This window comes from Terrapene carolina, unplaced genomic scaffold (genome assembly GCF_002925995.2).
Source record: "Terrapene carolina triunguis isolate 2854851 unplaced genomic scaffold, T_m_triunguis-2.0 Scaffold232, whole genome shotgun sequence".
Taxonomy (NCBI): Eukaryota; Metazoa; Chordata; order Testudines; family Emydidae; genus Terrapene; species Terrapene triunguis.
The window spans coordinates 7812169-7828433 of NW_020664583.1; the positions used below are offsets into that span (position 1 = coordinate 7812169).

General features: G+C 43.3%; 1 protein-coding gene across 3 annotated transcripts in view; it reads right to left on the bottom strand.

The window, feature by feature from the left end:
• The window catches only part of NISCH (nischarin), a 62089-nt gene that overhangs the window by 24434 nt on the left and 21390 nt on the right, over positions 1 to 16265 (bottom strand). For all 3 annotated transcript variants that reach the window (XM_024195708.2, XM_029912570.1, XM_024195709.2), the window contains exons 6-11: positions 12876 to 12971; positions 6972 to 7067; positions 6307 to 6459; positions 1389 to 1457; positions 690 to 875; positions 326 to 454 (exon numbers count right to left, since the gene is read on the bottom strand). In XM_024195708.2, the coding sequence (XP_024051476.1) occupies positions 326 to 454; positions 690 to 875; positions 1389 to 1457; positions 6307 to 6459; positions 6972 to 7067; positions 12876 to 12971 (729 nt within the window). The remainder of the gene's footprint in view (positions 1 to 325; positions 455 to 689; positions 876 to 1388; positions 1458 to 6306; positions 6460 to 6971; positions 7068 to 12875; positions 12972 to 16265) is intronic.

The following is a 16265-nucleotide window of genomic DNA, read 5'->3' on the forward strand; positions in this document are numbered from 1 at the left end:
ACAAGTTTTAATGTAAGTTCAAAAATGCCAGAAAAGCTATTTTCACACCTTTGTAGCAAAAACTGTGTTCAAATGTAAATGTGCTGCTTCTCTACCCACACGAGGCTTTAAGTCTTCTTCCCATAACTGACATTGTCAAGAGTAAGTTGGTTTCATTCTCTAAAACAGAAAACCTCTACAACACATAGTAAACATTTAAGGGAATTTTTGCAAATTTAACAGCTGTGCAAAAAAAGCTGAACTAGCCACTTGTTTTCTCTATAGATTTTAGAAAATAAAAAGATTTTTAGGTACTGAATTCAAATAAAAATTCCATGTGGCTTACCTCTGAGGCTCTGTCCCCAAATTGGGCTAGCACTTTGGTCCTGTAATCAGGAATGATGCTCAAAGGATTGTTGGATAAGACCACCTTTTCTAAACATGGAAGGCTTCCTATATTTCTTATTTCGTCAATCTGAAAGTATTTGCATATAAATATAGGTGTCACTCAAATCTGCATTCTTTGAAAGTGAGCATATGTGTAAGTGTGTAGACTAAAGTATATAGTGTATACAACAGGAAAACTATAATAATGTCGCAAGCACAAAAATCTATTATATCTGTATTTTAACTCTGAAACCAATTGCCCATAATTTGAAGGACAATTTGTTAAAATTAATTTTATTGTTGCAATGAAGCTAATCAGTTACCTGATCTATTTTGTTGCTGCTAAGATCCAGGTTGACTAGCGAGTACAGTTTGTTAAGGCCACATAGCCTTTCCAGAAGGTTTCCTGCTAAAATCAGAGTTTTGATGTTCCCAAGTTTTGTATGAACACCTTCCAACGATGCAAGTTTGTTGTAGGATAGGTCCAGATGAATGAGGTTGTAAAGATGCTGCAACACCAGAACACAACAGCAACATCACATACCAATTCAGTCAAATTAAACGACATCTATTGGAGACATTGTGCTAAGGCTCACCCCAGCTGTGTGCAAGATTAGATTGCACACTAGCCAGCATTGCTAAAAAATTTGTGTATGGTATCATTCATCCACGTGGGCCCATGTAGGGAGGGAGAGATCCCCCTGGCTCAGTTCTACAGACCCACATTGCCTTCACTGCCAGCTGGCTGCTATGCAAAGTGATAAGAACTGCAGGGGAGCTGGTGAAACAAGAAAAAAAAATACAGGAGAGGGAAAATGGAGGACTGAAAGTAGTATATGGTGGAGCATGGACATGGAGGGAGTCAGCTCAAATTGTTTTTAATGATGTCAGAATGTAATCTTTACAGTTAATACACTATTCATGAGAAAGGCAGCCAATACCAGAGTCCAAACGAAGCAGCTCTGTGCTCTCACATCCCAAGACTTTGGAGACAAAAGTGAATCCTCAATCATGTCACTGACCTGTAAATTCTCGACTAGCGACACATCATTGTGACTCAATTCTAGGAATTCAATCTTCGGAATTAGTTTCTAGAAGAAAAAAAATGGTTTTATGCGGTAAAATGCCCTTTTGCGTCTGTCAATCGGCCCACATTTGCGAGACTGTCAGCTGATTAATGATTAAAAAAAGGCATATTTCTATGTCCTGAGTCTCTAAAGTAAAAAGAACAAAAACAAAAAACAATCACTCACTCACACAATATGGTAGTTCAGCATCCTAAGTGGCACCACGCACTTCTTGAAAAAAACATTAGCTCTACTTTGAGAAGTGAGGTCAAGTTCTACTTTGAAATTCTGGCTTCATACTCAGACTAATGGGCTGTCTCCCAATTAAGCCATTCATTACAGCCCAAGTTCATTTGAGATGTTTCACCTTAGTAGGGATGGGTATTTGGGTTATGCAGCAATCCGGATAAAGCTAAAAATTGCAAGGGTCAGCTCGAGAGAGGGCTTTGGAGTCTTCAACCATGGGAAGAAGGATTGCTAGGAAGAGATGGGATCCACCTAACCAAGAGAGGGAAGAGCATCTTCGCAGGCACGCTTGCTAACCTAGTGAGGAGGGCTTTAAACTAGGTTTGCCGGGGGATGGTGACCTAAACCCAGAGGTAAGTGGGGGAGTGGGATACCGGGAGGAAACACAAGGAGGACGGTACAAGACGGAAGCATCCTGATTCATACTAGTTATCTTAGGTGCATGTACACAAACGCAAGAAGCCTTGGAAACAAGCAGGAAGAATTGGAAGTTCTGGCACAATCAAGGAACTATGACGTGACTGGAATAACAGAAACTTGGTGGAGCAGTTCACATGACTGGAGCACTGTCATAGATGGGTATAAACTGTTCAGGAAGGACAGGTACAGGAGGAAAGGTGGAGGAGTTGCCTTGTATGTAAGAGAGCGGTATGATTGCTCAGAGCTCCAGTTTGAAGCTGGAGAAAAGCCTGTTGAGAGTCTTTGGGTTAAGTTTAGAGGCGAGAGCAACAAGGGTGATGCCGTGGTGGGCGTGTGCTATAGATCACCGGATCAGAAGGATGAGGTAGACGAGGCTTTCTTCGGACAACTAACTGAAGTTTCCAGATCACAGGCCCTGGTACTAATGGGGGACTTCAATCACCCTGACATCTGCTGGGAGAGCAATACAGCAATGCACAGACAATCCAGGTTTTTGGAGAGTGTTGGGGACAACTTCCTGGTACAACTGCTGGAGCAACCAACTAGGGGCCGTGCTCCTCTTGACCTGCTGCTTACAAACAGGGAAGAATTGGTAGGGGAAGTAGAAGTGGGTGGCAACCTAAGCAGCAGTGACCATGAGATGGTTGAGTTCAGGAACCTCACAAAAGGAAGAAAGGAGAGTAGCAAAATACGGACCCTGGACTTCAGAAAAACAGACTTAGACTCCCTTAGGGAACTGAGGGGCAGGAGCCCTTTGGAAGCTAATATGGGGGGGCAAGGAGTCCAGGAGAGCTGGCTGTATTTTAAAGAAGCCTTATGGAGGGCGCAGGAACAAACCATCCTGAAGTGCAGAAAGAATAGTAAATATGGCAGGCAACCAGTTTGGCTTAACAGTGAAATCTTCGGTGAGCTTAAACTCAAAAAGGAAGCTTATGAGAAGTGGAAATTTGGACAGATGACTAGGGAGGAGTATAAAAATATTGCTAGAACATGCAAGGGTATAATCAGGAAGGCCAAGGCACAATTGGAGTTGCAGCTAGCAAAGGGATGTGAAGGGTAACAAGAAGGGTTTCTAAAGGTATGTTTGTAACAAGGTCAGGGAAAGTGTGGGACCCTTAGTGAACTGGGGAGGCAACATAGTGACAGATGATGTGGAAAAAGCTGAAGTACTCAATGCTTTTTTTGCCTCGGTCTTCACAGACAAGGTCAGCTCCTAGACCAGGGGTCGGCAACCTTTCAGAAGTGATGTGCCGAGTCTTCATTTATTCACTCTAATTTAAGGTTTCGCATGCCAGTAATACATTTTAACGTTTTTAGAAGGTCTCTTTCTAAGTCTACAATACATAACTAAACTATTGTTGTATGTAAAGTAAACAAGGTTTTTAAAATGTTTAAGAAGCTTCATTTAAAATTAAATTAAAATGCAAAGCCCCCCGGACCGGTGGCCAGGACCCAGGCAGCGTGAGTGCCACTGAAAATCAGCTCGCGTGCCGCCTTTGGCACATGTGCCATAGATTGCCTACCCCTGTCCTAGACGGCTGGGCAACACCGTATGGGGAGGAGTTGAGCAGCCCTCAGAGGTGAAAGAACAGGTTAAGGACTATTTAGAAAAGCCAGACGTGCACAAGTCCATGGGTCCAGATCTAATGCATCCAAGGGTGCTGAGGGAGTTGGCTCATGTGATTGCAGAGCCATTGGCCATCAACTTTGAAAATTCATGGTGATAGGGGGAGGTCCCGGACGATTGGGAAAAGGCAGATATAGTGCCCATATTTTAAAAAGGGAAGAAAGAGAACCCGGGGAACTACAGACTGGTCAGCCTCACTTCAGTCCCCGGCAAAATCATGGAGCAGGTCCTCAAGGAATCCATTTCGAAACACTTGGAGGAGAGGAAGGTGATCAGGAACAGTCAACATGGATTCACCAAGGGCAAGTCATGCATGACCAACCTGATTGCCGTCTATGATGAGATAACTGGCTCTGTGGATATGGGGAAAGGAGTGGATGTGATATATCTTGACCTTAGCAAAGCTTTTGATACCGTCTCCCACAGTATTCTTGCCAGCAAGTTAAAGTATGGATTGGATGAATGGACTATAAGGTGGATAGAAAGCTGGCTAGATTGTTGAGCTCAACGGGTAGTGATCAACAGCTTGATGTCTAGTTGGCAGCCAGTATCAAGTGGGGCCGGTTTTGTTCAACATCTTTATCAATGATCTGGACAATGGGATTAATTGCAAGTTCGCAGATGACACTAAGCTGAGGGGAGAGGTAGATACGCTGGAGGGTAGGGATAGGGTCCAGAGTGACCAAGACAAATTGGAGGATTGGGCCAAAAGAAATCCGATGAGGTTCAACAAGGACAAGTGCAGAGTCCTGCGCTTCGGAAGGAAGAATCCCATGCACTGCTACATGCTGGGGACAGACTGGCTAAGCAGCAGTTCTGCAGAAAAGGACCTGGGGATTACAGTGGACAAGACGCTGGATATGAGTCAGCAGTGTGCCAAGGCCAACGGCATATTGGGCTGTATTAGTAGGAGCATTGCCAGCAGATCAAGGGAAGTGATTATTTCCCTCTATTCAGCACTGGTGAGGCCACACCTGGAGTATTGCGTCCAGTTTTGGTCCCCACCACTACAGAAAGGATATGGACAAATTGGAGAGAGTCCAGCGCAGGGCAATGAAAATGATTAGGGGCTGGGGCACATGACTTACGAGGAGAGGCTGAGGGAACTGGGGTTATTTAGTCTGCAGAAGAGAAGAGTGAGGGGGGATTTGATAGCAGCCTTCAACTACCTGAAGGGGGGTTCCAAAGAGGACGGAGCTCGGCTGTTCTCAGTGGTGGCAGATGTCAGAACAAGAAGCAATGATCTCAAGTTGCAGTGGGGGAGGTTTAGGTTGGATATTAGGAAACACTATTTCACTAGGAGGGTGGTGAGGCACTGGAATGGGTTACCTAGGGAGGTGGTGGAATCTCCATCCTTAGAGGTTTTTAAGGCCCCGCCTGACAAAGCCTTGGCTGGGATGATTTAGTTGGGGTTGATCCTGCTTTGAGCAGGGGATTGGACTAGATGACCTCCTGAGGTCTCTTCCAGCCCTAATATTCTATGAATCTATGATTATATCTACAATTCATGCACCAACTTAATACCTCAAGGAAACATTTATAGGGACACAAACTCTAGATCCCATATAGACCCTTGCCTTCAAACTCATTCATATTGCAGAATTAAAGTCTGTATTATGGATTCTCATTCAGAGACTTGATGTTGTACTGCCTGCATTATATACTTGTTTTGGTTTTGATCTCCCTAAAGATCAGTCTTTGCACACACTGAAGGGAGGAAGAAATGCATTGTGGTTAAGGCCCTGGATTTGGATCCAGGAGATCCAGATTCTTTTCTGCCTATGTCACAGACTTCATGACCTTGGACAAGTCACTTAATCTGTGTTCCAGTTATCCATCTGAGTTATGAGGATAACTACTACCCTGTCTCACACATGGGTTGCGAGGAAAAATGTGTTAGTGTTTGTGAGGCACACAGACGACATAGCGGTGACAGCTATAAAAAAACCCATAGTTTACTTAATTATCTTTAATTTGGGAACTGCAGAAGCAGCATGGAAAGGAAAACAAAGGAAGCAATGTCTTGACTGAATACTTAGGATGTGGTTTTCATGTCTGGAAGACTTTTCATAGTGAGTCATTGTCAACTGTGCTACTCTAACTGGTGGGGTTCAAGGTTGCCTTTAAACACCAATAAGGTCTGTAACCTACAGTACGTTCTATCCCAGAATGGGATTTTGTTTTATATAACTGGGTTAAGAATAAAACTAGTTTGAAGCATAAAAGTTTCAGAAGTTCTACAGCATTCCTGTAATTCAACTAATCATATACATAAAATACTGCATACAGACACTGCATTTACCCCTGCCCTTGCTTTGCCTGAGGGCAGAAACTACTGAAATTAAACAAACCTGCTTAAGTTGCTCCCAAAAATATTGCTTTTTCTGTGATTTAGATTGTCAATGTACAATTTAAGTTAAAAGCAAAATATGAGTGCAAATGGAAATCCTCTAGACAAATGGAAGTTTCTGATGTAAATGTAAAGCCCTGCTGGCTATCTAGATTGTTCCACAGCATGCTTGCTGTGCATTTTTTCCAAACAAGAAAATGTCTTGAAGACTAAGCTCCATGAGGTCTTACCACTGAATCATCAATCTGAGATATGCGATTGTGACTCATATCTAAAGTTGTTAAAGTCTTCCAAGTTGGGATAACCGCTGTCACAGGAAAACTTGAAAGGGCACCCTCTGGCTCCCATTGGTCAAATTCAGAGGCCTCAGGCACTAGAATTTCCTGTTTAAGACAGACATTAAAGAACATTACTAAAGCACTACAACTATGCCTTCAGGGAAAACTAATAGTTCTCAAAACAAGTCTTGCAACAGTTCAGTAAGGATAAAATAACACATTCAGATTAAATGTAATAGAATTTCATATCTGGATTGACAGGGTTGAAACTGCAAGAACTATGCTTATTTTGGGCATATGAATGGGGAGTTCTGCCAGCAGTAGCCAATCCAAGGAGAGAATCTGCATGAACACTAGGATTACTGAGAATCAACTACAGTTGCCATGAATACCGGCTGTAAATTCAGCTGTTAAAGAGTTGGTACACAGATAATAAACACTTCCTTCCGATTTATAAAAATGACATTACCTCTCAAGATAATATAGGACCCTTCAGTCATATGGCTTTAATAGTAACACTTGACACAGCAAGACATGACTTCAGATAAACACTCCTGCAACTGCAATACTTTTGGACATGCTTTAAACAATTGTCAGCCTTGGGAAATTGCACTTACTTTCATTGAGGTTGCTGAAAACCGAATACTCATTGTGGTTAAAGTGTGCTTTGATGATGTCAGCCCTTTAATAAGATTTGCACCACAGTGATGTATCTGTTTAAAGGGAAAATACAGCCTTACAAAATAAGTTACAAGTACATGAGTATTGGAACAAACATAATAAAGTAAGGAAGATGCTGGTGATAGCTGGTATACCAGGTGTTCAATTGTATCAACAGAGAGCATTTACAGTGTTCCTCTAAAATCTCTTTTCCATAAGAATATAAATAAGCAACAGGACCAAGCAAGAGCTGATCCAGTCTGTTGCACTGGAAGTTGGTCAAGACAAAGCAAAGCAGACAATGAAATCAGTGGGGCAACCCGAAAGAAGCAAAATTCAAAAAGCTCTTTCAATAAAGTTGCCCAGCACAAGTAAAAATTCTCATCATGATGAAGCCACCCAGGCAGCTTAACTGGACAGAATACTTCACTCTTACCAAATGGAAAGGACTCTTGCAAGTAAGTTTAACTATAATTACAGCAGCAGATATTTGATCATACTAACAATCCTTGTGCATTCTTTACATTTAAAAAAAAAAGTGTCATAAGAAGTGGGAGACTAGGCTGAATGCAAAATTTCCCAGTGACTTTATTACATATGACAAATTTAAAGGATATTGAGGGTTTTACTTGGGAGGTCATTAGGTTCCAGCCGGCCGCTCTTTAGGAGTGGCTGAAGGACATTGCCACCTGAAGTGCTTAGCAGAGTCAGTCCAGTTAGTACCTGGTAGACAAAAGCCTACATCGCACGACTACCACCACAAATGGCACTCTTGTAGGCAGTATCAAAGAGACAAGCTTGAATGGGTATAGAAACTGAGTTCCTCTCATCCTTAGAAGTGGAGTCCTTCCAGGACAGAGCTGATACTCTGATGGGGAAGTTTGCATTATTATTGTAAAGAGGATGTCAATCCAGAGCTAGTCAATCCAGTACTTTGCACAAACATTCAAGTTATAAAACCCCTCATGTTAAATTATTTTTCCTTTTCCATGTTCTTTTTTTAGAAAGTGATCTGCCCCTATCCAAAAAACAAAACACCTTTTAGTTAGTGAAGCCTTATAGATCCCCCCAAGAGTTATTGATATATTTCCTTCCCACATGATAATTTTAATTTAAAAAATCTTTATTAAATAAATGCCACAAACAGAGGCCACTAACAGGGGAGTTTTGGAGGAAGTAGCTGCAGACTCTGTACTTGAAAGTAGCGGGACGCTGTGAGTGGAGCATTTGGTTCATCTGTGGGTTGTTTGGCTGGCTGACTGTTCTCTGTGTATGGGCTGCTTAGCAGAGCCATGGGGCCCTGAGTAAGCAGGATGCCTTGCTAAAGGCTGAAAGGCTCTTGGTTTTGGAACTTTGATCAGTGCCTTGCCAAAGATGGTAAGGCTCCAACCAATAGCGGCAACTAACAGGAGTGGTTTCAGAGCAAGTGAGAGCAGCTTTCTTTCCAGGTTCAGCAGTATGTGAGATATTAAGATGGCTAGTGATGGAACAGTGGTGATGACCTGCAATGGATGTACTCTCTTTCCTGCTTGAAGACAGAAGGGATTTCCTGTGCATGAAGTGCAAGTTGGTGACTGTGCTGGAGGAAAAGATTCTAGGATTGGAGGGACAAGTTGAGATGCTACTGAGAATCAGCGAAGCTGAGGAGACAGCCAGGTTTGGGAAACACCAAGGAAAAATGGCACTGGCCTCAGACTCAGACTTTAAGGCCAGAAGGGATCATCATGATCATCTAGCTGACTTCCCAGGAATCAGAGAAAGAGAGAAGGTCATAGGAGGTCTGGTGGCTCATAACCACCAGAGGCAAGAGGTCAAAGCAGCATTCTACATAGCTGGAGACAGATAAGGATGGGCAAGCTGTGGCCACTAGAGAGAAGACGATGGGAAGAATTCCACATGGCTAGAAGTTTCAAATTGATACCAGGTTCTTAACATGAAAACTACAGAAGATACCTCTCAAGATCCTGGAGGGCCAAGGGAACGGAAATATGTATGGGATACACATGTGGATGGCAGTTGGGCCCAAACTGTAAGAAAATCAAGCTTGCCCACGAAAAGTTCTCCAACTGTCCAAGGAACACAGACAATCCTTGTTGTAGATTCAATATTCAGAAGAATTAAAGAACATTCTGCAAGGCATAGGTGGACAACAGGACAGTACGCTGCCTTCCCAGAGCCAAGACAAGAGATGTCACTCTAAGACTGGATAGGCTTCTGAAGTCAGTGGGCTAGGTCCATTGGTTATGTTTCATATCAGCACTAATGATACTGTTGTGGGATAACTCACAGATAGAAGATGACTTCAGGGAACTCGGAAACATGCTGAAGAATGTCCAAGCAATCTTCTCTGAGATCCTTCTTGTCCCACAAGCAAGGGAAGACAGAAGGCAGAGGATTCTGGACGTGAATCACTGGCTAGGTAAGCGGTGTAGGGTAAAGGACTTTGGTTTTGTAGAACATTGGTCCACCTTCTATGAGGGGAGGGGGCTGTATAGTTTGGATGGTTTACCACCTCAGTAGAAGGGGAACCAATCTCCTTGGAGACAGGCTGGCTAGAATAGCAAAAGGAGAGGGTAAAAAGAGGGAAGATATGAGCAATGAGCTCAAAATCAAGATGATGAGAACAAAATTAAACAAGGAACCAAAGGACATGAAGAGAAGAAATTCTTGTATTGCCTATACACCAATGCTAGGAGCCTGGGTAAAAAATAAGAGGAACTGGAATTGCTCATATGAGCATAAATTCAACCTAGTTGGTAGTATTGAAACCTGGCGAGATAATTGCAATGTTAAAATCAATGGTTATAACCTATTTAGGAAGGATCGAGAAGGCAAAAGGGAAGGGGGAGTGACATTACCTGCTTCTGAGTCATTGATAACTTGGAAAAAAATTATATTGAAAGCTTAGGGAACAAGATGACCATCTCCTTATGCATCTATCTACATAGTGTAGAAAGAAAAGGTGCATGATCATGGGGGACTTCAATTTCAGTGACATATGCTAGAGGACTAAAACATCCTTGCAATTTTGCAAACATTGCAGATAATTTCCTAACTCAAAAAGCATTGCAGTGAACACCGGGGAATTCTTTATTAGACCCTGTCTAATAAAGGAACTGATCACAGACCTAAAAATTAATGCTAGCTTAGGTACAAGTGATCAAGACTTGATTGCATTTATAATGTGCAAGAAGAATAAAGTCCAGACCAGTAATATACATACTTGGTGCTTTAATAGGGCCAGTTTCACGAACCTGAAAACAATTATGACCCAAACAGCTAGTAGGAAGAATTTAATCAGAAAAATGTGTATGATAATTGGGAATCATTTAAGAACACCTTACTAGACGTCCAAAAAGCCACAATTGAGGAAGAAGACTGTACTGGTTAAAAAAGCAATCTGATTTAGAGTGGAAGTGAAGGCAATCGTAAAAAATAAAAAGATAATATATAACAGTGGTTCTCAAACTGGGGGCCATGAGGTTATTACATGGAGGGTTGCGAGCCGTCAACCTCCACTTCCCGCAGCTCCCACTGGCTGGGAACGGCGAACCGTGGCCACAGGGAGCTGAGGGGCTCCATGCCTGCAGATGCTCCAGGTAAACAATGCATTAGATATTCAATTAAATGATTCCATAGAGTTTAAAATCATCAAATTTTGGTGTAGGCCCATTTATAAGCCGACCCCTGCTCTTTGATGCGTCACTTTTTTATCAAAAATATACAGCTTATGAATGAGTATATATGGTAACTTGATTTTTTTTTAATGAGATTATAAGTTTGGTTGATAAAGGTAATATTGTTGATATAATATACTCAGACTTCCGTAAGGCATTTGACTTGATACTACATGACATTTTGATTAAGAAATAAGAACGATAGAAAATTAGCACTGTTGTCTAAAGTATTGTAGCCATGTTGGTCCCAGGATACAAAGAGACAAGTTGGGTGACATAACATCTTTTATTGGACCAGTTTCTGTTGGTGAAAGAAACAAGTTTTCAAGCTTACACAGAGCTCTTCTCTTACTCCCCACCTTGTCTCTATAAAATGAACATGGCACACAGTAAATGGATTACCAGCTGGCTAACTGATAGGTATCAAAATGTAATTGTAAATGGAGACTCAGAGGGATGTATTTCCAGTAGGGTCCTGCAAGGATCGGTTCTTGGCCCTATGTTGTTTAATGTTTTTATTAATGACCTGGAAGAAAACAAAATAATCACTAATGAAGTGATGGAGCAGCAAATAATGAAGAGGACCGGTCACTGATTACCAGGTGCTCCAAACTGCTCTGAAACTGGGTACCAGCAAACAATGTGTGTTTTAATACAGCTAAATGTAAATGGATACATTTGGAAACAAAGAACATAGGCCTTACTTACATGATGGGGGATTCTACCCGGGAAACAATGACTCTGAAAAAGATTTGAGGGTGTTGTGGATAATCAGCTGAACAAGACCTCCTAGTGTAATGGTGTGGCCAAAAGAGCTAATGTGACCCTGGGATGCATAAACAGGGGAATATTGAGTAGGAGTAGAGAGGTTATTTTACCTCTGTATTTGGGACTCGTGTGACTGCTGTTGGAATAGTGTGTCCAGTTCTGGCACCCACAATTCAGGAAGTATGTTGTTAAATTGGAGAGGGTTCAGAAAAGAGCCACAAGAATGATTCAAGGATTACAAAACCTGCCTTACCGTGACAAACTCAAGGAGCTCAATCTATTAAGTTTAACAAAGAGAAGGTTAAGGGTGACTTGATTACAGTTTATAAGTACCTATATGGGAAACAAACATTTGATAATGGGCTCTTTAATGCTGAAGCTAGACAAAGTCAGAGTGCAAATAAGGCATAAATTTTTAATGGTGAGATTAATCAACCACTGGAACAATTTATACAGAGTTGTGGTGGATTCTCCATCACTGACAATTTTTAAATCAAGATTGGCTGTTGTTCTAAAAGATAGGTTCTAGGAATTATTTTGGGCGAGTTCTATGGGCTGTGTCATACAGGAAGTCAAACTATATGATCACAGTGATCCCTTCTGGCCTTGGAATCTATGAATCTAGATTGATTGATTGGAGTTCTTCTAGCTGATTCAATGCCTTCTTTGATGCATTTGCCATTAGAACACCAGAGTCCTCTCATTTTTAACACTTACTGTACTCCCAAAATGGAAGTTCACTATTGCTTTACATTTCATAACAAGGTACAGACATTGGCAGGTCTCCATAATATGTAAATATTCAGTCTGGTAAGCAAGCTATGACGTAATACATTAAATGAATGACTGAAGTTCTATCAGAAACTTGCTAAGTTCCACTAATGAATGTCAGACCAATTGTAAATAAATAAATTTTGCCAATTAACAAGTAAGCTAACAAACAAAATACTGCACCACAAAGTGCACTGTGGGAAAACAGATTTTATTTCATGGTATATTTGTAAATATTTGGTATTTCAACAAGTAAAGATGTTTTAGTAACGAGACCTTGCTAAAACTTTTTGTTATTAGATCTTTTCTAAGAAGCAGAGAGATCACCACTACTTTGGTTTTGATTTTTATATCTAAAAGAAAGTTCTACTGTAATTATATTAGGAATCTTGCTCTTTAGGGGCAATGTACATAATCAGTTCTTCTAAATATCTAGTCTGGCATCCATTTTTTCCAGACTAGAGGAAGCGGTATTTGTCTCACTTATTAACAATAAATATAAAACATTTAAATTACTTCTAGTGCCAAGCCAAAGTAAATGATAGCTCACCAATACTAAGTGATACACTGCAATATTGGTATTGCTAGACTCTGCTTTTGAATAGCCATTAGAAAGTTACTGAGCAAACAGTATCTCAACCGTACCTCTATCTGATGAAGAGATTTAAATATTGACAAATCAAAAGGCAAAAGATGCTCCTGAATGTTGCTGGTTCCAAAAGGTCCCTCTGTGCCAGTTACCTAGTAATCAAGATTAAAGACAGAATTAATACACAAACCAATCAACACACATATGTTGCAGTGTCTGTTGTAAATTACCAGGATTGAACCATATAAATACAATTACTGAGAACCTTCTAAAATGACAGCCAAAGTTGTTGAAGGATTCCACTGTTAATGACACTTGAACACAATTTAGCATTTAAAAAAAAGAAGGAAAAAAATTAAAGGCAAAAGCCAAACATACAGAAAGCAAGGAGCTGAACTTAAAAGGTCTACACTTAAAACACTGCAGCTGCAGCGCTTCGTGAAGATGCTACTATGCCGACAGGAGAGATTCTCTCGTCAGCATAGTTATTCCCTCTGCGAGAGGCGGTAGCTATGGTGACGGGAGAAGCCCTCCCGTCAACAGCGCTGTCTACACTGGGTATAGGTTGGGAGAACTTCGTCGCTCATGGGTTTATATAAGTTTATAGTGCAGACCTGGCCTAAGGCTGCCACCTTGTATACATTGTAGCACATGGAGTTGTGGCAAAGACTTCATAGTTAAGATGGTCACTAGTTTTCCATTCTAAACTAACTGACACCCTAATCCTCCATTCACTAAAAAAATCTCTCTTCTTGAAATGAAATCAGAAAATTACACATATTTCCCTCCCAGAGTTTCAAGTAGGACAAGGCATTTCCAAGTTGAGAGCTTGGAAAAAGTTGAGTATTGTTAGTTTTCTGCAAACTGAAGCGCAAATCTAGAAACTCCAAATTGGTTTTATTTGCTTGTCTTCAATTAATATTAGTACCAATACAGAAGGTTCGGAAATACTTGCCATGAACATCTGAATTTGAGAAGTCTGCAGGATATCTTGCTTGGACTCATCTGGGGTTTGCAAGCTCTTAAGGAGCTGACATGCTCTAGGCACAAGCGATCAGAACTTCAGTGCCAAGTTTACAATGGCGCCAGTGGAGCCATGGTGCCGGGCCCATGCTCAGAAGGGGCCCCAGCCTGCTCTGCTTGCACTGCGCCCTGAGACCCCACCAGCCTGCTGTCTCCCCCCACCCTGCCCACCACTTGCTCCTCTTGCTCTGCCCGCCGAGGGCGCCTCTTCACCCCCTGTCCCCACCCACCGGCTTCTCTCTGCCCCCTAGGCAGACCCCAGTGAATCTCTGGCTCCGGGCAGTCTCTGCTTCCCACCACCTGTGGGGCCCCACCTGTCTCCCTGGAGCTGAGCCATCTGGGACTGGTGCAGAATCCTGGCCAGTCTCAGTCAGTTGGGGGGAACAGTATGGGAGGCTTGGCTGGGCCCCTCCAGGCAAGTGGGTCCTGAGGGAGGCTGGCTGGGGCAGGCCCTGGCCTGGCTGATCGCACTACTCCCGAGGGGCCAGAGCGATTCCCTGCCTCAGGACCTGCACTGGTGGCTCAGCCCGGCAGTCAGTCGCCTCCCAGCAGGGCCAGTGAATGCCACAGGGAGGCAGGGCATGGGGGAGGGTGTGTCTGGAGGGCCTGGGGTGGGGGGTGCTGGGCTGTGAGGGAGGATGTGTGTGTGCTGGGGTACTAAGGAGTGGGGGTTCTGTGTGGGGTGCTGTGCAGTTGTGGTGGGGCTGTGGGCGGGGGGGCCAGGATGTTGTTGTGCAGAGCGCTGTGTATTTGTGGCAGGGTCGGGGGGAAGGGGCGCTGGGTATAGTGGGTCCGGGGAGCTCTGGTCATAGGGAATCGGAGGGCTGTTCCAGTGTTAGGTGGGGGGGCTCTGTGGCGTGGCATGGGCCCACCCCCGAGGGGAAGGGGCATACTGGCAGCACAGAACTGGGTAGGCCACTGTGTGTCTGGCTACTGCGGTTTGTAAATAGTGCCCTCACACTGGGCACTATGCTATGCCCCTGGCCAGCCGCTCACTCCAGGGACTGACCCCCCTGCACCATGCTCCATTGCCCCCGGGGGGCCCACAAATATGTTGGGCGCCGGGCCCACAAAAGGCTAATCTGGCTCTGCATAATTTACAGGGTCAGAAAATACCACTGGGGCCAAAGAACACAGGTTTCTCTCTCTGTGTAAATTTTGTAGCATTGGAGCTGCAAGGCTGGGGAATGGAAAGCTCCATAGAACTGGAACTGCAGATGCGTCTTTGCTTTCACAGAGCACAAAAGCTTCTGATGAAGTTTCCATATTCTCCCCAGCTGTTCATTTTTGCCTATTAAGGAACTGGACTCCCCCACTGCTCCCTGACACTAACTATTCTAATCCCAGATAAAAAAAATGATTCAGATTTAATTAAGGGTGCAAGAACATAACATGAGTGCTTTAACTTAAGTATTCTTGAAAGGTCATCTTTACAGCTGGACTTCCAGAAGCTGTAAGTTCCGTTGGATAGATTTAAATCAGAAATCAGATAAGACAGGGAAGTTGTTCTCTTTTTGCTATGAAGAGTAAAAAAAATCTGATGAGCTCTCAATTTTTGTACATCAGAACTGAGGAAAACCTTTCCAATTCACTCCAAATTTGGCAGAAGAAAAATCTGCCATGTCTCCAGACTGAACCTACTAATTGAGGCTGCCATATGAGCTTTTATTGTTAAGATTACAAGGGGCTAAAATTGATTTTTAATGGAAACTCAGTTGCAACTCTCAACTACGGAACAGTTACTATTTACAATTACAGATATAAAACAATGAAGTGAGAATGTTGGGGGGGGCCAGAGTTTTTATAACTTCTACATTAGACGGACAGTATCACGGAGTTATGTGCGTTCCCAAAGGCCAACCAAGGCTCAGAAAGATTACATGGTTGTATGCCTATGTACAAAGCGCCTACAGTGGGGCTCTAGGGATGCCATGTCATGCAGGAAAATATCAGCTGCTATGTGTTGTTGCTTCTAGGCACAATAAAGTGAAGATTCTGGGCCACCTAATCAGCATTAATATTGGCGTTTCCATGCTTTCAAAGGATTAAGTGACACTGACAGCACACCATTAATTTCTAGTGCAGAGGTGGGCAAACTATGGCCCGTGGGACCCTCCTGCCCGGCCCCTGAGATCCTGGTCTGGAAGGCTAGCCCCCGGCCCCTTCCCTGCTGTTCCCCCTCCCCCGCAGCCTTAGCTCACTGTGCCACTGGTGCAATGCTCTGGGCGGCGGCGCTGCGAGCTCTTGCTGGGCACAGCAGCTGCAGAGCCGCGGCCTGACCTGGTGCTCTGTGCTGTGCAGTGGCGTGGCGTGGCGTGGCTGGCTCCAGCTGGGCGGCACGGCTGCCTGTCCTGGTGCTCTGGGCGGCGCGGCTGTAGCACGCCAGCCACCTGTGCTCCAGGCAGCACGGTAAGGGAGCAGGG